The sequence below is a fragment of the Lipophrys pholis genome (assembly GCF_963383615.2).
Source record: "Lipophrys pholis genome assembly, chromosome: 17".
In the NCBI taxonomy this organism is placed as follows: Eukaryota; Metazoa; Chordata; class Actinopteri; order Blenniiformes; family Blenniidae; genus Lipophrys; species Lipophrys pholis.
In genome coordinates, this window is record NC_137643.1 from 8,604,517 (window position 1) to 8,626,022 (window position 21,506).

The window sequence follows — 21,506 nt, forward strand, 5'->3', positions numbered from 1 at the left end:
CAGATATGTCAATAAATGTAGCATAGGGCTTATATAGGACATTCACATCAGTTATGATTTAAATTACAACTTGAATATCTTAAAAATGCATAAACTGCCCTTCATGAACATAATAGGTTTGACTTTTAACGACCGACCGTGGTCCGCAATGTATACCGTTCCCAGGGGAACGTGCGTCGACGTCATCGCGTTCGTGCGCCAGAGTATTTCCGGTTCGAATCGCAGCCATCTTGTTTCCCCTTGCTAGCTAAATAAAATAAATAATACGCTGCGCTGGACTTCACCTACAACCCGTTAAAGAAAGTAAGTAAGAACTTAAATATTATTTGTGGGTAGAATGTCTACGCGAACGGCATCCGCGCCGGGTGGAACTAGGGGCAATTAGTTCGCTCCTTTTCATTTGCTGTTCTTGACCAATAGACGGTTGTTTTGGAAGCTGAACATAGGCGCCATTTCCCTCCCCGCTCTCTGAGGCGCTTATTGGTGGCCCGCTGAAAGGATCACAGGCGGCGAGGAAACTGTCACTGCGTGCCCGCCATCTTGGCGCTCATCAACATGTTTGGTGGATGAAGTGGCTATTTCTAGTGGAGCCGAAATGGCGACAGTTTCACAACGAACTTAGCCCTTAAAAACCTTGATTGGTGGAATCTAGTCCGAGGTTTGATTGGTCTGAAGGACAGATCCAAACGTTGTCTTTATTGGTTAGACTGTTTCTTTCCCAGCTTCGCAAAGTTTCACAATGACCGCAAGAGTCGTTGTCAGTAGGAAGTTTAAATCGAGCACCTGTGCTGTACAGCAGTCAGCAGCTGTGTGCGTTCCCGACAAGCTACCATTAACTTCACTAACGTTAGCACCAACTCACGGTCCACAACGGCGATCCAAACGTTAGCAATTGATGCTAAACGTGTGTTTTAGGGGGCTGCTTTCTCGAGATGCGGTTTAATTGCACCACCAAATTATCTTCAATTTCCTCGTATTTTTCGGACCTTGGTGGGATTATTTTAAATCCTGACGTCCGCTAGCTAGCTTGATGGGTAGCGTCGATTTTCGATTGTCCAGTCAGCCACTTTCTTCAACCTTTCCGGCTTTTAATATGTAGTGGATCAAGTACAACATCACTGTGAAGGCAGAGCAGTTAAACGGCAAGCCCGTACTTACAATGTGTGCATTTCTTGTTTGTTTTCTCACTGAGGTCACCGTATTTTCTAATGATTACAAACAAAATATTTAATTCGGCCACAGTATCAGAATACACCCCAGTTAGTTGGACATGCATATGTTGACATGCACGATTAGAAAACAAATATTTCTTTCTGACATGTTGAATTACATACTACATATAGGAAACAATACCACGTTTCTCCCGTATCCTTTGTGACTATCGACTCGTCAAAATATTTACAGCAATTCCCATGCTTTTCCAGTATTTAAGAGAAAGTTAGAGTACGGCTTTGTTTTTCCAGCCTTTCCACAGTGCAGTTTTACAGTATTACTTTTGGGATGCAAATGCTCTTTCCTTGCACAACTGTTTTGTATGTTTGCTTTATCTGTAATGAAAAACAAAACTGAGATGTTAGGCATCTTAGTTGAGTAAATACTAGGAGTCGGATAAGCACGTAGTTTTGAAGGTGGTCATGTGTTTTTGCATGTTTGTGGGTGAATGCTTGGTTGGCCTGGCTACCCGGAGGGTGCTGTGTGTTTATGAAACCCAGTGTCTGGTTGGTATATGTTTATCTCCAAACAGCATCAGTGAGAGCAAACATGTCCCTGCTACGGGCAGCGCAGGTCATGGGAAGGTCTTATTTGAATGGTGACCTTGCCAGGTGTCATTACTGAGGCATTTTGGGTAGGCAGAATGCAGCGACAGTGCAAAAGAGACTGTTTAGGCATGGCCAGTCATGAAGAAGAGGTTAATCTTTGTGCAGCTTCACTCCAATCATTAACTGGATGTCAGTAGTACCTGTTTTAGTCCCCGTGCTCCTCACTAAAATAGAAAAGGGAACATTTTGCTTTGTTTCTCTTGAGTCTCTATCTTGTTCTCTCGCTCTCCCTCCACTTGTCCCACCCCTCCCATCCTGTAACCACTCTCCTCTCTGTCCTTCTCCATCCTTCCGGTTCCCCTCCCCCCCTGGGTTTTTCATTGATGGCAGGTTTTCTCTCTCTCTCTCTCTCTCTCTCTCTCTCTCTCTCTCTCTCTCTCTCTCTCTCAGCTTGTTGTATTAGAAAATTGCAGGCATATGCAGCATAAGCTCTGGGCCACACCGACGTTTCTCAGTACTTTAGCTTTTGAAGCTTGACCTGAGTTTTTATTTCCGAACAGAAATCACTGATGTAGTCAGTGGTGCATTTAGCATCATGAGTTATGCACATGAGCAGCAGTGCCCTGCATTGGTGTTTCAGGGTAGAAAGTGTTCAGATTGAACCCGGGATGAGTTAACAAGAAGGGCATTGTGTGACATTGCTGACGTGGTTTTTTGATGACGTTTAAATTGTGGATGTTGCTGTAAGCAAATTTCTTGAGGTCAAGACAACAATATCTTTGTTTGCAGAGTTTCACCCATATCACTTAGGTCTTGTTTATCCACAAATAGGACAAGAATTATACACACTTTTTTTCCCCTACTCTCCCACAACTGCGTCTCAGTCTGCTGTGTCTTGTTTCTTGGTGCTAAGGTTTCATAATGATCGGTCTCATCAGTTTTTGTGTAGATTTGATTTATAGTTTAATTAGGATTTTATAGGAATTGTGTTGCATAAATATCTGTGAGTTAATCATTAGTTGACTAAAGTGCTATACTATATTCTTTACACTCTGAATAAATAATGATACCATATAAATTTGTTTTCATGGTTTGCATAAAATCAACGTTACAATGAATGTCATGAGAGCAAGTGGATAAGGTAGAGGCTAGATGGTCGCAGTGTACCTGTAACTGTGAGCAAGGATAAATGTGAAAGCAAGGACAAAATGTGCATGTGTGTGGATGTGCATGTGGGACTGTGCACACGTATGAGACGGGGAGTCTGCCTGATATGCTTTTGTACTTTAAATCATGTGGATGCAACATGCGGCATCCTTTCTGGCACCTCTTTGAGCCAGTCAGGGATAGCGTGGCCGCCTGCATCACTCCACTGTCAGCCTGTAGCGTCAGAGTGGAGGCGGGGCCAAGGGAGACATTTAGTTTGACATTGTAAATAAGCAGAGAGCAGTTGTCAGAGAGCAGCCGTGGAACCTTTCTCATCCGTCCAACAGCATCAGAGGCAGAGGACCGCCTGAGAAGAGACGATGCCGAGGCAAGCCACAGCCAGCACACCCTCCCTCATGCCCTGAGAGCTTTCCACAACTTTATCTGCTCTTTTTCAGCTATTCTTATCTCCACTCTCTCTTCCCTTTTTCTATTCCCTGACCCCTATCCTGCAGCTCAAGGTAACTTAGAGCAGGAAGTTGGCTGTCTGTAAAAGGGGGTTGGGCGGAGGAAAGAGGAGGAGCAGGGGACGTGTCAAGGCTGATCGGTGTGTGCAGTGTCCAATAGCGCAGGATGGTTCTGTCTTCTCATTGGTTGCAAGCATAAGAATGAGGCAGGAGGCGGTCGTGAGGCGGGGTTTGAGTATCATGTAGCATGCTAGATTGATTACTCTTGAATGTTAAAGGGGAAGGAGGCTAGAGATTTTTGTCTGTGAGTCGGGAGTGCCGCTGTACTATTTGCCTGCTGCTGCTGTGCTGCTCTTCTATTCCTTCTCACCCTCTTCTCTGCACCAGGCCAGGGGTCATCTCAAAGACAAACATTTGGGTCACTGGCTAAAGAGAGGGAGAGGGGGGAGAGAGTAAAATGGGCAGCAAAAGAGAAGGTCAGCAAGTTGAGGGAGACTTAGTAAAAAAGAAACAGAAAAGACAGGACTGTATGTCTGAGGAGGAGGACGTTGGGGGGGCTGTTGAAGGAGACGGGGCAATGTGTAAAGGGAGAGTGGAAGAGAGAAAGGGGGAGGGGTAGAGGAAGGGGCTTGATCTTCGCTGTATGTCCGGGCTTAGAGTCTTTTTAAAGCCGTCCGGTGAAGCCAAAGTGCCTTTTGTCTGTTGATACGATCAGAGTACTGGAGGAAGTGAAGGAGCATGAGTGAGTTTTTTTCTGTCAACCTCTGCTTGCTTCTGCTGCTGCTCTCAAGGAGACTTGGACAGGGCTATCTGTTTCCCTCGGTTTTTGCTGTGCTCCAGCAGGGCAGACTGTTCACCATGAAGGGCACAGGGGTAAGTCTGACAGCTGAAATCACACACTCATGGAGAACACTCGTCGAGCGAAGTTGCTTTGAGTTTCCGAGGAAAGCAGTTTATCTCTGTTCACTTTCGGACGTCTCACTCTCCATCATGCTACGCAGCAGTGAGACCGTGTCTGTCCTTTACAGCCGTCCTCAATTCCCCCTCCCTCTCCTGTCCTGTAGTACTCTCCTTGGGAGATTGGTGGTGTGTGTTTTGTGTGTATCTCTCATCCTCGTCCTTCTCTTGTCACTTCTGTGAAGCATTGACAGTTTTACAGACGGGCGAAGAAAAAAAAGTGTGTTGCAGTTGTGTATTTATTGCATTTCTTTTCTAGTCAAAGTAACAATGTAAAATCCGACTGTCTTTGGATGTCATGTATTGTAACTTTAGACAACTGTGCGTACAAACACAGATTTGGACACTCACTGAGAGATCTGTCATTGATTGCATAGCTGCCAGGTACTGGCTTTGTGCTGAGATGCTAACTTAGTGGACTGTTTTTTATTTTTTCTGATGTCGTAGAGACTAGTGTTGCTCCAATGCCTCAGGTGGCAAATCTGACCCCATGTTTTCTCTCAGACACGTTAACATGAGACAGTGACGCAGAGCCAACTTGCAACAATGGCATCCATGTTGAAACAAGAGTGGCTGTACATGAAAAACTCCAAGAGGATAATTCTCAGTGTTGTTGTCACTGTTGGTGTCGGAGGTCCCCAGGGGTGGAGGTGCAGCTGGTCTCAGTGACCTCAGGACCCCCCAGGCCCCCTCCCTGACAGTGCCAGACGCCCAGATGGGACAGACTGTCAGCCTGTCAGCTTCGGGGGCAGAGGAGGATAATCGTTTGATCTGATCTCTTCTGATGGAATCTTTGGAGGGTGCCTCTTCTCTCACTTGCCTCTGCCTCCCTTACTCTCTTCTCTCCCTTCACTCTCTAATTGAAAGTTTCCATTGGTGCCTTTCACAAAACAAAGTCCCGTTGGGTAAAGAGAGAGAGTGAGAGAGGGAGACTAAAAATAACTCTTAAGTTGAAGCCCTTGCTGCCAAATCCCAGGGTTGGCTGCTGTCTGCATGAGATTTGAATATCATTTGTACCCTACGTTTTGCCATAGGCACACAGAAGAGGAAAAGTAAACTAAAGACGCTAACCACTCAGGCATAACTAGGCTTTTTCAGCTTATCACTAAGGTGACCATTACCACCGCTAGTTTACGCTTTTGCCCTTGCCCCGCTTGGTTTTTATATGTGTACACTGTCACTAGAGACAGTATGTGGGCAGCCCGGGGGAGTCAGCTGTGTTCCGGCTTGCAATATGCAGGTACCTTTAGCCCTGCCTACTTTGACGCCAGAGACTGGGCCTAGCTTTGGATGAAGGTCACAGGAATGTGAGATTGACTCCTGCAGTCTCTCTGTCAGCACTGACGAAGGAAACATGTGGAGAGAGATGAGAGGACACTGAGGAAGTGTGATTCAAAGGGGAATGCGGAACACAACTAATATGTATAGTATGTGATATTATTGTACTAGGCTTCTTAGACAGTACACAGTATGAACCACTGGGGTCACTTAAGTGCTGCAGCGAAAGTTGAAAAACCTGTCCTATTCTATCCTCCCCCTTGCCCTCCCCTTCTCTCTTTCATCTCTCTCTCTCTCTCCCCCTCTCTCTCTCTCTCCCCCTCCTCCCTCTCTGGTTTCTCTCTCTCCTCTGTTGAATGACCTTGGGAGATCAGTGACTAGCACTTCCTGGAGTTGGCTGGAAGCAGAACCAAGGGCAAAGTTTGCTGGGCTGTTTGGTCTGCTCACTGGTCCAGCAACACTAAATGTTGCGCTGCATCTCATATAGAGTGAACACATTGTTCAAAGCCATGTCTTTTCTCTTTTTTGAAATCATAAAGCATTTTGAAACATTTGTGAAAATTGCACGTGTATCCTAGTGGTTAATCTGTAATTCCTGGCTGGGAACTTAATGTTTTTTTGTTTTTGCACAAGTAAATCATTTACCCCGCCTGCTTTGCCCATGCCAGTTTGTTTCTCAGTGGTGTTTGTAAATGGGTTCAACAAGGTGAGTGCTTAGAAAGTTGAGCATTTTTAACCCAACCCCACACATTTTGATTCATGTCCATGATTAGAATTTTATATCTATATGTGTGTATATATATATATATATATCTCCATATATATATGTATGTATGTAGTTTGACATTAGCTGCTTTTGATTTCATCGCTTGGAAACAATAAATAATTGTTTGCTTCGTGGTCCAACAATACTTGTTTGGTTCATAAATTGTGCCCTATGTTTTTCTTTTTCAATTCTGATGGATTGTTCAAAAATCTGAGTGACTTCAACCTTCAATGACCTTTAGTTAAATCTTACCATTCTGAACCATGGACACTGACACAGCAGGTTTTTCTCTGACAAAAACAAATCTCTTGCTGCAAGGAGCAGAGCTGGGATCTTCCTGATCTTTGTCATTTAAAAATTTACTTTACTTCTTAACTTATAATAGACTGGGAATTAGTCCATCTTGTCATATATTTGCTCCTTGTATAACTCTGTGTTTATAATGGTTCATCATAACCATTTGTAACAGTGATGTTTGGAGCAATGAATGTGTTAAAGATTACTTTATGGCTATGATGAGGAGGTGTAATTTTTACTTTACTTGCATAAGCAAGTTTTCAATTTTGTAAATCTGGATAAAGCAAATAAAACTATTAAAAAAAGAAAAGAAAATGAATGATACATATTTCGCATTTTTCAATTCCCAATTTGATCACCTTGAAAGCTGATGGTTTCACTTTGTGAGATTGTAAAAAGACGCTTAAAGCAAAACAAGCCACTTGCCACGTACACTCGCATTAATTTTGGTTTATCGTACGTGGCTGGTTCTTCGCGGGTCGGGTTCACCCAGTGCACATCTGCTTTAATGTGAAGTGTCAGTCCTGCTTCAGGGGAAAAAAACATCAAGGATGCAATGACTTCTTCACCATTGTGACAGTGATTGTGATATCAAAGCACCTCAGGGAAATGTTCGCCACTCATTCCCTTTCACCTATGCTCAGCAAAATGAAGAAGAACTTACATTAGTGGCCGGATCATTAAGTGAGCTTTTAGTTGCAGAACCATCCAGCTTGATCAAATTCGTCTCTGTTATCTATTTTAAAATGACACAGAAACTTCTGCTCCATTGCCCTTTTTGTTTTTCCATTCAATAACCTTAAAGAGCAAATTAATAAGTGATACTATTTTGTCTTTTTGTCTTTTCCGGTTATCTGTCTAGACACGCTGATCTCAGGTCCTATCGGGTTCATTTGGACCGGAATTGAAGTCGCATGTAAAGTGGTGTGATGTCAGAGTTGGAGCGAGTCACAGTTGCTGCTGTGAGTGGCCACTTGATGTGACGTGCCAGAAAGCTAGAGGGGGGGGTATGAGATGGAGGGAACTCGAGAGAAGAGATACAGGACTGGAAGAACAACATTATCGCTGATTCAGCTGCTGCAAGCAAAGCAGCATTGACTTTCTCTGAGTGCTTGGAAGAAGCAGGATCAGGTGAAAGTAAGTAAGACGGGAAAAGCTGAAAACACATGCACATGTGACAAAGAGAAACTGCTAGTCAAGAGACTGAACAACGTGGGACGGATGAAGGGAGTGTTAAAAGAAGTCAACATAGAACAAACAATTGTCCTCAAAGACACACATGTAGAGCAGAGTTCGTAGGAAACCAAACACCAGCATTCGTCTGCCTTGACCTGATGAAGGACAACAGAGCTGCAGAGGAGAGGAGAGGAGAGGAGAGGAGAGGAGAGGAGCAGCATCATGTACCCTAATATAGCCAACATTAGCAGCTTAGAGCAACACAGCAGAGATGAACTGTTCTCAGTCATACAGAATAATCTGCAGTATCTGGTTCAAACCATAGTAAATAAGTCATAACATTTGATGTAGGCCCACTTTCAGGGGTAATCATAAGAAGTACTTTATAAATATTACCAATTTCCAAATTTTTCTTTTTATAGTAAAACATGAGATACTTCCAAACACAGAAATAGATTACCCTTATCATATTTGAAACACGCCATTGTACCTTGCTCAGGTCACCTGCTTCAACCTTCAGACCCGTTGCATCTTTTATAAAGTTGACATTTATCAGCATTTAGGGAGTTTTAGAGATTTCCTGTTGCAGAGAATGACCCTGCTCAGTGCTACATGTCTTGATTTAACCCGTCATTGAAAGGTGTTGCACGGAATCAGCAGAAGACATAATGTCCTTCGCTTGTGACTAACACGACACGCAAATTTTTCTTTGATCGAGTGGTAATGTAGGTATACTGTACGTGGAACACACTTGCCAGCTGGAGGAGCTATGTACAAGGACATGTTGATACTTAGCCTCCTTTTTTTTTCTATTACACTTTTTCATTTTTCAGCCTGCCTCACCTTGCTTTCTCCTTTCTTCTCACCATCAGATTTTGTTTCGGTCCTGTCCTGCAGATATGAATAGTGCATTTCCATTTTCCATTGAAGGTCATAAGGTCAGAGAACAGGGGTTTGATATTAGTACAGCACGCTATCTTCAGAGTGTTTTAGTAGAGAGGTTATGACTATGTGTGGAAACTGAGGAAGGATTTTTGCAGCTTGTATTTTGTCTTATTTTGATGATTAAATAGTTTTTCATTTGAAGTCATCATCCTTCAGGACCACAGTATTGTTACCATTGTTAAAATTTGAATGGTCATCTGTAGAGTAAACAAATTGCCTGATTGTTTTCTTATCATGCTGCCATTTGGTAAAATAGTTCCAAAAGTATTTGTTCACGGTTAACACTTGATTAATTGCTGAAAGGTCTGGTAAGGTGCTATTCAGCTGAAAAAGCAAACTGCACTCTGCTCTTTAAAGTGCTCCTCTTTTTTATGGAGTCACAATGCCTGCAAATTCTTCTTTAGGCTAGCCATATGTGTAGAGGTCAGTTCACAATTGTGCACACGTCTAAAAAAACTACAATCCCCATCAGCCACTCCTGCCCCGTGGAATGCTGGGATTGTTCTGGAGACTGCAGGTTTTCAATCAACCTTGAAATGCAACTGGACACTGGAGCGTCAGACAGGGAAGGGGAGACACTGTCAAGGTCAATCACTAGCATGGCATGCCATAGCTACAAGCGGCCCGATTGATTTATATAGAGCCCCCCCACGTGTCCCGTGTTGTGTCTTATTGATTTAGGCTACTGTCTGTCGAAAGTGAATGACAGAACAGGATGCAGCAACGCTTCTTCTCTATTATTCAGTAACTTCTACATTTGCCAGAGAAGTGATCTTTCCTGTAAAACATCACTCACATGGAGAACCTTCATCCTGAATCAGTGATTTATTGTTGTGAAATTTTTACAGCTGCACTTAATGGTTATATAGGAGCTCCTGTAGATGCAAAGTGACAACAATCCCTTATATTGAAGCTGCACCAGAACCTAAAAGAGGAGGCTGTAGTGGACTGTCTGAGCGGCTGTCCCTCATACTGTTCTCATCTGTCAGCTGGACCACGGATGGAGCCATTCATGCTTGTGGGCCCACTGTAAGAAAAGAAGACATGATAAAGATGAGACCACCCCCCGCTTGCCTAACACTGCTTTTTTTTTTTTTTTGTAGTGTCAAGTCTCTCTTTTCTCCCTTTTCTCCCTGTGTCTCCCTCTTTCTGTCTTGTTTGACCCACATAGCAGGTTTGCGCAGCAGCTCTGGCTGTGGCCCTGTCTCCTACCTCCCCCTGTTAAAGCCTTTGGCACTTTGTCTTAGTGCTGGATTAATGCTGAACTGGACAAGGCACTAACCCCTCCCTCAGCAACACACACAAACACATCTCGTCTCTCTTGAGTAGCCCCAAACACTCATCTCTTGTTCTCCCCCCCTCACCCCCCTCACGTTTCCTATTATTCTCCCTTCTGTCGAGTCTTTTCACCAAGGTAGGGAGAAAAGGGAGAGAGTGAAAGAGTTTGATAAAGACACTCCAAGCTCTACATGTTGAGACAAGCAGGCCAATATTCCCCCAGCAGATTCCTGACATGCCATAGTAACATGCTGGATCCTCTTTCAAACAGTCAGACCACTTGCATTTACATCAACAAGTATCTGTTAGCAATAACTTGTTTATTTTTCTTCACAACATATCGATGATGTGTGAGCATTTTTCTTTTGTCAGTTTGTCATAAAATAGCTCCAGCGGGCCACAAATCACTGCTGACTTATAGGTCACTTCAGCATTGTCCTCATGATGTGGGGTCACCTGCAGCTACTGACTTGCACATGATACGCATGTGTTTATCGAGAAGCTGCAGCTATGTGCTGAAGGTGAGAAAGCCATTCATAATCAGGGAGCATGCAGCCAGACTGCTAGTGGGGTCTTTAGGCATGTCAACATCCCATGAGGATAAGAATAGTAACCCCTTTGGTCTCTATTTTAGATTTCAGCGTATTTTAATTATAGGCTGTGATAGGATATGTGGCTCTTACACACGGAGCTCAGAGCTGCACAGGCCCGGTTTGAACTTGCTGTGCAACCTTGACTCGTTCCAGACTGATGAATGTCTTCATGTGTTGTGTTTTTCTGCAATGATTAATTGTTTGCTTTAATCTCCTTCATCTTTCTGTTTCCTTTCATACAGCAGAGTAGAAGATGTCTGCAGATGCGTTTGGCGCTGGGGGCAGCGATGCCCAGCAGACCTTGCAGTCCTTCTGGCCGCGCGTCATGGAGGAGATCAGGAACTTAACTCTGGTACGTTAAACAAACGTAAAAGTCTTCAAGCACATTCAAGGATTTAATATGGTCTTCCGATACTTATACACAAAACACTCTCTGTGCCCTATTCCTTGTGCTCTTTTTTCCAGAAGGATTTTCGTGTGCAAGAGTTACCTTTAGCTCGAATCAAGAAAATCATGAAGCTGGATGAGGATGTCAAGGTAAGACGAGACCTTAAACGGAGGAACCATTGCGAAGAAATAATGGCGAGCATGTAGTGGAAAAAAGCAAGACAGTTTTGAAAGCATGACATTGCAGTCAGTAGAAGTAGCTGAACTGTTTTAGTTGTTAAAGATCCCTTTGGGCTTATCCTCTTGTAGGGTACCAAGTATTTTAAATTGGCCCCACGTTGGTGCAAATTGTTGTTCATGTTGTAAAGCTGTGGAAACACAATTTTATTTGCCTTGTTATCATCGTTAATAATCCCGTTTAGGAACGACAAACATCAAAGTCTGCCCTGTTATGCCTGCTTTTTGCAGATGTCTGCATGAACTCTGTTCAGAGGAATGTTCCCAACTCTTAACATTTGTCGTTTGTCTTCAAGTAGGCAGTTATGGCTCATGGAGGAGTGATTATTTCCCCCCTCATTATGCTGTGACCGCTCATACCCTCTAAAAAAAGCACTGTAACATGTGTGTGGCTTGAAGGTTCTGTGCTATCCCCTTAGTTAAGCAGCAGCTTAGAGTGGTAAAGAGATCAGGAGATCACTGATATCTGAAGGAGCGACCCCTCTGTCATCCCTGACACAGCAGCTTTTACTGCTTGTGAATGTTATTGTGTTCATACTGTGCTTGTATTCTGTCATGTTGTGTGCTGTGTAGGCTTACTTGTGGCCTGCAGAACAGTCAGATTTGTTACTAATGTTCTCTGATCATATGGGATTTTTAACATATATAAATGTTTGGGGGATTTAAGGAACGACGACGATTGTTTTGGACATTTGTATTAATGCAATACTTGACGAATCAGTGCAATCATTTTCTACTTTGCAGCATCTGCGACCTTGTTGTAACCCCACTGAGACTCGGGTCCTGACTGATTTATGTTTTTGATGATGTGTGATTGGTGGTCTGTCAGCGTAAAATTAACCAGGTGTAACCGTATCTCCTCTCCTCAGATGATCAGTGCCGAGGCTCCTGTCCTGTTTGCCAAAGCAGCTCAGATCTTCATCACAGAGCTCACCCTCAGAGCATGGATCCACACTGAGGACAACAAGAGACGCACACTACAGGTCAGGAACACGATTGAGTGGTGTTAGCCCTTCTTTTTTTTTTCTTTTTTTAATCTTCTAAAATGACACATTTTACCACATACAGATCACAGTTTAGCTGATTTGTGAGTTTTCAACCCTACTTCTATGTATTTCTACCACCTTCTTTTTAATTCTTGTCCCACACCCTCGCATCAATTTGCAGTCTTTTCTGGCTTGTTGCTTTCTATTCATTCAGTGCCAGCCCTGTGTGTGTATGTGTTTACAAGCAGAGACCCTATACCAGCATCCCCTTGAGGACTATCTTTCTGTTAAGTTCTTTCTCCCTCCACTGACTTTAAAAGCAAAGCCAGGCGGGCGCTGGTGACCCACTTTTCTTCCCTGGTGCCATTTTTCCTGTTCTGCCATCCTCACATTGAATAAGATGGGCCCGAGAAAGCTACAGGAGTAAAAGGAAGCAGAGGACAGGAAAGCGCTGATGGAAACAGTCGGGAGAATAAGTCCAGTGCTTGTCTCACCTGGATGTCAAAAGGGGAAAACTGTGGGGCAGAACATGAAAGCCCTTAAGTCCACTTTATCCATTCACATACCTCAGAGAGATTAGCAGTCCATGGATATGTGTGTGTATGCCAACGCAGGTAGAAAAAGAGGCCGGGGGGAAAGAAAAAAAAAAAGGAAAAAATACAATGTAATCTGTCTTATCACAGTTCGTCTTGGAGAAGACTCGCACCGAAGACCTACTTTGGAAGTGTACTCACTTTGCTTTAGTTTTGCTATATCTCTATTCTTAATGACAGACCTGCTCTTCACTGCTTTAAATAGAAACATCTACTGCAGAAGTGTACATGTTGACCGTATTTTTCACCACAGACGTCGCCGCGTTAGACACCAGCGCCACCCGCATTGTGAACGAGTGATTTTCTTTTGCATATATGAGGGACAGTGCCGCCACCCGTCCTCCCCTCCTCCCCTCTATTTGCACAAGCACACACGTGTAGAACCTGAGTCCTATTGTGAAGGGGGCACGCCGATCGGGGTCACCATGGCAACGCTCATCAATAGAACAAGTGTAGATGTGACCTGATGTTACCAGATATTAATCAAGCTGCTATAAATAGTCTGTAGAGGAGGGAGGGCCACAATGGGGGGTCTCAACAGCCAATATCCTGTGGAAAATTCCACAGAGACAGCACACTGCTGTGGATATAGGAAGGGGTATGGAAGCATAGCGTGTGCTCACGAGGGCAGGAAAATGTCATTCCTGTTCATCACACACAGATTTATAACTTTATCTCACTATACGGTTTGCTTTTGACAACTGACTTATTGGCTGTTTAAATTTCATTTAAGTTAACACCGTTAATTATTCAAATTTTCTCTCATAAAGCAATTGTTCTCAATTTATGGGGGGTTTGTTTATAAAAAATCAAAAGAACTAATGACTGCCTTTGATGGCTTCTTTAAGTCGGAGGTGTTATGTGAAATGTTCTATCTCGCTCAAAAACCAAACATTTCAGTTTGCTGTTTATGAAGCTATTGAAAAATAAACAGTACAAATATTAATCTGCAATTTGAAAGTATTTGGGTTTTTACTGGAAATGTGACTCAGTTGATTAACCAGTTATCTAAATAAATCTATCTTTGGACCACTGACTTCAAGTCTAAAATTAGTATCTCTTTCTTTGAGCGCAATTATGAAAGCAAACACCTGTTTCATTACTACTGGGAACTGCATTTCAATCCCACTGTAGCCTCTTGTGTGGCTATTTCTGAAGCAATGACCTCAGACCCTGTGCCATATTCAAATAAAAATATACATCGGTAGCTGCATGTAAAGACTTAAGCGTTGACCTTTTCGGTTAAGATTTTGTGACTTTCATGCTTGCAGAGGAATGACATCGCCATGGCAATAACCAAGTTCGACCAGTTTGACTTCCTGATTGACATCGTTCCCCGCGATGACCTGAAGCCCCCGAAACGTCAGGTGAGACAAAGCAAACACTGCTGTCAATCGTAATACCGGTACAGTGGTAGGAAAGCAGATCTTGTTTGAGAGCTCTATGGAAAACCGTTCCAAAAACTCTATGGAAGGCCAAAGCGCTGCTCATTTGATTATTCAAGTCAGGTACTTTTCCTTTAGTTGGCAACTCGTAGGTGCTGTAAACATCCTTGACTGGAAGCTGAGGTTTTGACAGTGAGGGCTTTCAGTCGGATGTTTGCAGCATCTTATTGCCGCAGACGGCCAACAGTGACTTCAACGGTGAAACCAGATTGTCTCAGTTAGTTGCTAAACATCACTGATAGCGTCAAGTGTTACAAACATGTTGTTGTTGTTTGTTTACTAGGAGTTTGTTTGACTACAATTGACAAGAAAAATATTGTATAAAACAGAAGCTGACAATCGAATGAGACATTTAAATTTGTTGTCAAGTCGACTGTCTCCAGGCATGTAAACATCCTACACTCTCAGCTGTGTTGTCATGGAGCTGGGAGAGGGGTGTTTACGCTTCTGGTGATGGAGGAACCTCATCAAGATGAAGCCACGCTCATTAGTCAGTTTTAAAACAGAATGATCCAAGCGAGAGCTTAATCGGGATATTATCATAATATTAAAACCTGGATTGACGTGTGTAAATGAGAACAAACATATGAAATTATTTCAGTAGCTGAGCCAAGAACAAGTTGGATAAGGAAGACGTACTTTTAGTTTCATTATTAGTTTCATATAAACACAAAAAGTCACTGCTTTATGCCGACTTCACCAAATGAACAATATTCCAATAAATAAATGTAGAAATGCTGAATATTAGGTGAAGTGAAAGTGAAGCTTCTGACAATCCCAGCAAAATTGAACATTATTACCTTTATAAAGGCTGCATTGTTGTACTGGATTATATTAGGCTTCAGAAATATACCTAAAGAAGTGAGTTCTACAATCCAGATGATAAATGCAGACTTATTGGAATGTCTGATCATTTTGGCCCGAGCAATCCTGCATTATCTGTTATTGACCGGTATGATGCTTGTAATGGATCTTACATCCAGATTACATTACTCTTCCCCAGCCTCGTCCCATCACTTATTTATCAAGACTGCTCTCCTCTACCGTTACACCTGCAAAAATAATTCATGGAGATGTAATGAACTGATAGGCCTCCAATGTGTGTGTGTGTGTGTGTGTGTACTTTGTGTTGGGGCGTGTGTATGTTTGCACGTTGCATCTTCAGGAGGAGATGCGTCAGTCTGTAGCTCCAGCAGAGCCTGTGCAGTACTACTTCACCTTGGCCCAGCAGCCCGGAGCCGTACAGGTGCAGAGCGCACAGCAGGGCCAGCAACCTGCAACACAAGCAGCCACGACCATCCAACCTGGACAAATCATCATCGCGCAGCCGCAGCAAGGACAGGTAACACTAACATTTATAATAAAACAGCCTTTTTCACAGGATTTATCATCCAGCAATGGGGCAAGAACATACTTAAAGTGTACTCAAACCCAGTTGATACTATGGACAAATAAAGTTCATTCTTCTGTCTGTGAACCATGAACATTTACTTCTCACAGGAAGTTTCAGTTGTTTGTTCTAGCGCCACCCAATCCTGCTAATCCAGCTGCAAAAGTCTCATTTGTTGGGTAATCCTGGCTGGCCTTCTTGATATTAGTCCTCGCTCACATATAGAAGCGGCCCGCTCTCCAACCAGAAAGAATAACCGGACCTCCAGACACACCCAGCGCATGGAGAGACACACACACACACACACACACACACACACACACACACACACACACACACACACACACACACACACACACACACACACACACACACACACACACACACACACACACACACACACACACACACACACACACACACACACACACACACACACACACACACACACACACACACACACACACACACACATACACATACACGTGCACACCCACTCATCGAAGTCCTGCAGAGCGAACACCAGTTTTGAACTTGTTGTTGAAAAAGAGTTTTCTGTGATGTCCTACTTACTCCTGTAAGAGAGATTTTTTTTAAATGGTTGATTCTTGCAGGTTACTTGTTGAATAAAGTAACACATCATTGTGAATAAATTCCATCAACACACACAATTGCATTCACTTGGTTCCCTGCACAGTCACATGATGTTGCGGGGAGTTTATGCCGACTCAGGAGTCTCTTCCCAGTAAGATGTTAAAAGATGAAAGTCTTTACTTGTCTCTAATCAAGTGATGGTGGGGGTTGAGGCTCGGGTCACATGGAAAGGTGACCATGTGATGGCATTGGGGCCAATATCCGGCTCGCCGTCATTCCTCGAATCTGGATCAATAGTGCCTTCCAGCTATTTTCTCTTTCCTTCCCGTTTAGTCATTGCATGTGGTGTCGCTGTGCCACTGTGGTTCTTCATGCTGCCTGAGCAGATTGTGTTCAGCTGAGCTGTTATTCTTTCGACCCGGAGTGATTCACGTTACAAAGTCAGACTTTGACACTCGCCCTGTGGCGACTTCATCGTAGGCCTGTAATGAGGCACCGCCTCGAAAATCTCTTTGAACTAAGATCCTTCTGGATTTTGATGCTTCACTGTAATTCTTTTCCTTTTTATTCTAATGGATGAAAATATTCCCCCTTGAGTCTTATTCTAAGTAAAGGTTGAGCTTTTCTTTTTTCTTTTTTTCTTAAAAAACTACAAAAAAAGGTGATGATGAGATCTCAGTTCATTTCTTTAATGTGTCTGAACACAACTAGTGTTACTAGTTTTCACTGTTGTATCAAATCTTTTATACGTCTTCAGTTACATGAACTGCTGTAAATGTAACTGTACCAAGTAATAGTTTAAATATCATTTTTCTCTTCGGCTTCTTTGTCATCGTCACAGTTTTACTTGGGATTGTCATGAACACGCTCTTGAATGTCACTTGCTAATTTCACGTCACTGTTTTCTGCTCTAACTTTTAAGCTTTCTGCGCACGCACACACACACACACCACTCATGCTTACTTTTGTGTGTTGACTTGTTGCAATCGCTGCTTTCTTACTGTGTGTCTTTCTCTCATTTTCTCATTCTGTCCTGTCGGCCATCAGATGTTACAAGGTGCCACCATGCAGCAGTTACAGCAAGTGCAGGTGCAATCACAGGGCACACCCATCACGGTAAACACACATACTTTTATACGTACACACAAAGCACCACTTGGTGCCGTAGCCCTGCAGGTGACCGCTCGCCTATAAGCCCTGTCCTGCTCAGGTCTGTAGGGGTGACCACAGCACGAGATCAGGTGGCCTTTCCTGGATTATGTGACGGACACAAGAGAACTACTTGAAACCTGCTTCGTCACCTTAAGTCCCCCCGTGTCCTGTGTGCACGCCAATCTGTTATCAGACTTCTACATTTTTAGGAAAAGCGGTTTGCTTCTGGAGTTAATTTGTACACCCAGGAAATGGGTGATTTCCTGGCTTTTTGCTTTGTGTGAAATTACTTGGTTGCAGTTGAATACTGAACCACCCGCCTGCACTCGGACAACAGTTAAACTCTCTGCGTGATGTCGTGCTCACCGTTTCCTCTCTTTCGCTCTCGGTCTCCTTTGCTCTTCCTCCCATTAGAGCGCACCTGTCGCCATGCAGGTTGGTGAGGGTCAGCAGGTGCAGATTGTCCAGGCTGCTGCACCGCAGGGTCAAGCCCAGACAGCTCAAGCTCAAGGTCAGACCATGCAGGTCATGCAGCAGATCATCACCAACACAGGGGAGATCCAGCAAATACCGGTAAGAACCCACATCCAGCCTGTTAACATCAGGACTAGACGTTCGGGGGGAGTAAGTCTGATCCAAAGAGAAGAAAAGATATGGTCACATGGTTTTCACCATCACATTGTAGTACTGTAGTATTTTCTATCCTTCACTGTGATTAGATACAAACACAAGTTTTTTGAGAGTGCACAATCCTAGAACAGAAAGTGAAGTTGTTGTTTTCAAGAGCAGGAAAATGGCTGTGACCTCTGTATTTATATGACCTTTGTTCCAAACCGAACTCTGTCCCCCCCTTGTGTTGGTTAACTGCAGGTGCATCTAAATACGGGGCAGGTTCAATACATCCGTCTTGCCCAGCCGGTTTCTGGAGGACAAGTGGTCCAGGGGCAGATCCAGACTCTTGCAAACACTCAGCAGGTGATCAACAAAACATCTTCACACAACACATTTTGCAAATATAAAAACGTTTTTACATTATGTTAGAGTTGGATCAAATTTTTAAAATACCTTGTTTTACTTTCAGATCACGCAGACAGAGGTACAAGGACAGCAGCAGTTCAACCAGTTTACTGATGGACAGGTAAAAAGTCTTGTTGGTTTTAATGGGATCTTTGGCAAACTGTTATTATTTTGGGGTCTGCCTTGTAATAATAAAAAAACACCCAGTTTTAATTGTGATCGAGTCAAATTAATGATATTAAATAGCATCTTGCATCAAAACAGGATTGAATCCAGTTGACATGCAACAGCACAGATGACCCTGAACCTCTGTCTCTGTCTTGTAGCAGTTGTATCAGATACAACAGGTGACGATGCCGGCAGGACAGGAGCTGGGCCAGCCAATGTTCATCCAGTCCACCAACCAGACAGCGGACACACAGGTCACGCAGGTCAGCGCCGACTGAGCCCCCACCCGCAGTCTTTCTCTTCAGACACGCACACCAGCCCCATGTGACGTTGACAGAGGCCATCTACTTTGACGAAGGAGGCTTTACAACCTTGAAATCTAAGCAATGCTAATTGAAACGAGGGACCTGAATATCTGAAATGCTTATTTCTTGTCATAAATCTAGTACAGTGGATCAACAACCAAAGGGACACTGACTGACTTTTTATCCATCCTATGTTATCTGCTTAAACCCGATGTGCTAATTCTGCTACATGTCTCGTATGAAGAAAACTTCAATCCACTTCCACACAAACCGACCGAGTTTTGTTTTCCTTTAGCGCATAACCTTGCTTAAAGATGTAAAAACGTTTGAAAAAAAATGACTTTGTCTTTTTTATACTGGCACCTTATGATCCGCTCAAGTGAAAACTAACTAGAAAAGTGTCCATCTTTGTCTATGTGAGCGTCTCTTAGCACATCTGTGGTTGAAGGAAGCCATGAGATTCTTCTAGTGTTTCTTTTAGGTATCAAACAAACAAACCCAGTTCATTGTTTCAGTAGTTGATGGACGAAATGAAGCCATATACCTCAGATATCACTTTTTACAACAATTCAATAGAAGGGATCTTGAGAAGAGGTTTTACAGTTCGGTGGCATTTTTTTTTGTTGGTATTTTCTCTATTGTGATGTTTTCACATTATTGATGCATGGATTTATGTTGTAAGGGCTTCAGACTGTATAGTTGATCTGTGTATGTAATGTGGTGTGAATCACCCACGCTCTCGTTTCCGCTGCCATTCTTTGATCCTTTCACTTCTTTTCTCATCCCTCAGTCTTTAAAGCAGAGAATCTCGTCTCTGCCTTTATGCAGTTTCATACAACTCTCTCTTTTCCTATGGTTTTGGAGTCTGAAGTCTTGTGCCCTGGTTTAAGTCTCACGTACAAACACACGACTGGAGCAAAAAACAAACAAACAAAACAAACTTTTTATAGATCTGTCTCGCTCTTTTTCAATACGATCGGTTTTTTTGTTTTTTTTTGAAATTGGCCTATTTCAAGTCATTTTTGTACAGTAATGATTATTATCAGTGTTGTTGTTATTGTTTTTGCATGAAGTTCAAACTGCCAGCATGACATGCAATAGATAGGTACAATTTTATTTTTGACGTCCTTTTTTTTGTAAGCAAACTTTGTTTGTGAAAAAAAATTCAAATAAAACAATAAAAACCACAACTTGTTGGAAGATTCCTGTTCTGTGTTTTTTTTTGTTGTTGTTTGTGTCATCAGGTTCTGATGTTTGTTTTAGGAAAGCTTAACATCTTTCTGCTGTGGACAGTCGTCCAGGAGGCAGGAGAGACTGAGCAGCGCTCCCACAGATTAGATTGTTCCAGGTGGAGGCAGGTCACCTACAGACACCAGAATATAATTTACAATGTTGTTTCATATTTATGAAACTTGAGACACATTTCTTCATGAACTAGCAGATTCTCTGAAATGATTCCACTACTCCCTTCCGTATGAGGGGGTCACTGGAAGTCGTTGCAGCTTGCATTGCACCACACACGGTGAAACTTCCTGCCTCAGCGAAGATTCAAACTCTGGTTTCCCACTGGCGCGCAGGGTCAAGATTTAATGCAAAGTGCCACCAAGAGGGACAAAATATTTAAAGAGAATATAGGACACAATTGTGTTGTTTCCTCTACGGCCATTGGAGGGCAGCACTGATTCAGCAAAATGAATTGACTGACCTGATTTCAGTCCTTGACCCAAGCTTATTGTTCTTAGCAGGACTATTATTTAGGAAACACTGTGCTACCTAAATTGTGCAATAATGCAAGTGTCAGTCAAAAATGTAAAAGTCCCCCATGTTGCACACAGACCTGACATGTATGAACACCACTAATCGTATTTTTGCTGCCTCCTGGAGCGGTAGGCAAACTTCATGTGCCACTAAGGGCAGGCGGTTAACAATAGAGTCACGAGTTATTTGTCTGGAGACTGCTGAGCTCCTGCGAGATCAGACTGCATTCCTTATCCGACCTAAATCTTAAAAGGAAGAGAAGTAATTATGGTGCAACAGAAATGAGGCAGGCGGAGATGACGGGTGCTCATTACGCCCCACTTTGCTGAAATAAAGTGTCTCACATTCAATGGGAAAAGTCAAAGTTGTGTGTGTGTGTGTGGGGGGGGGGGGGGCATAAACCTCCTCTTACATGGACCGCTCACTTCACTGTCGTCAGGTTAAACCTCAGTAGTCAGAACCCCAAGTAAACATTACTGAAACCAGAGGGCCCGTTCCTAAATCGACTTAATCACCGAACAATAACTGCATTAATGAGTGCAGACTCATGCTCGGCTCTTTCTAATAAGAGGAACGAGGATTGTAAGAATGTTTGAGCTTTAGTCGAGCGTGAAAAGGATTGTCTGCTGGTATTTTTCTTGGCTGGCTCGTCTGGTCAGATCAAGGCAGCTTTAGCCGTATAAACTGGGGCTGACTGCTTTGGCTGCGGTCTGGACCTTGTGATTGGGCCACAGCACCGGCTCTTCTCACCAGGTTTGCAGCAAACCCTCGACACGGGTGGACTTTCATTGATCCTCTTTACTCTCTCTAT

General features: G+C 43.2%; 1 protein-coding gene across 32 annotated transcripts; it reads left to right on the top strand.

Moving 5' to 3' along the window:
- Positions 1-200: 200 nt before the first annotated feature.
- On the top strand, positions 201-20,142 carry nfyc (nuclear transcription factor Y, gamma). 32 transcript variants are annotated; one of them, XM_080484493.1, is made up of 12 exons: positions 201-303; positions 7,534-7,808; positions 10,906-11,015; positions 11,129-11,200; positions 12,157-12,270; positions 14,138-14,233; positions 15,477-15,653; positions 17,343-17,411; positions 17,862-18,020; positions 18,318-18,422; positions 18,529-18,585; positions 18,791-20,142. In XM_080484493.1, the coding sequence occupies exons 3-12, from the start codon at positions 10,917-10,919 to the stop codon at positions 18,908-18,910; spliced, it is 1,068 nt and encodes a 355-aa protein (XP_080340619.1). In that variant the 5' UTR covers positions 201-303; positions 7,534-7,808; positions 10,906-10,916; the 3' UTR covers positions 18,911-20,142. The 32 variants fall into 32 exon arrangements, with proteins under 32 accessions (XP_080340619.1, XP_080340593.1, XP_080340618.1 ...); XM_080484467.1 differs by having other exon boundaries at positions 11,132-11,200; XM_080484492.1 differs by having other exon boundaries at positions 7,534-7,633.
- Positions 20,143-21,506: the final 1,364 nt, after the last annotated feature.

Excerpts from the sequence above, each read along its gene's own strand:
- nfyc (XM_080484493.1), top strand. The coding sequence starts at position 10,917 with ATGTCTGCAGATGCGTTTGGCGCTGGGGGCAGCGATGCCCAGCAGACC. Across the intron at positions 12,271-14,137 it reads ACAAGAGACGCACACTACAG|AGGAATGACATCGCCATGGC; the intron begins GTCAGGAACACG and ends TCATGCTTGCAG. Across the intron at positions 15,654-17,342 it reads CGCAGCCGCAGCAAGGACAG|ATGTTACAAGGTGCCACCAT; the intron begins GTAACACTAACA and ends GTCGGCCATCAG.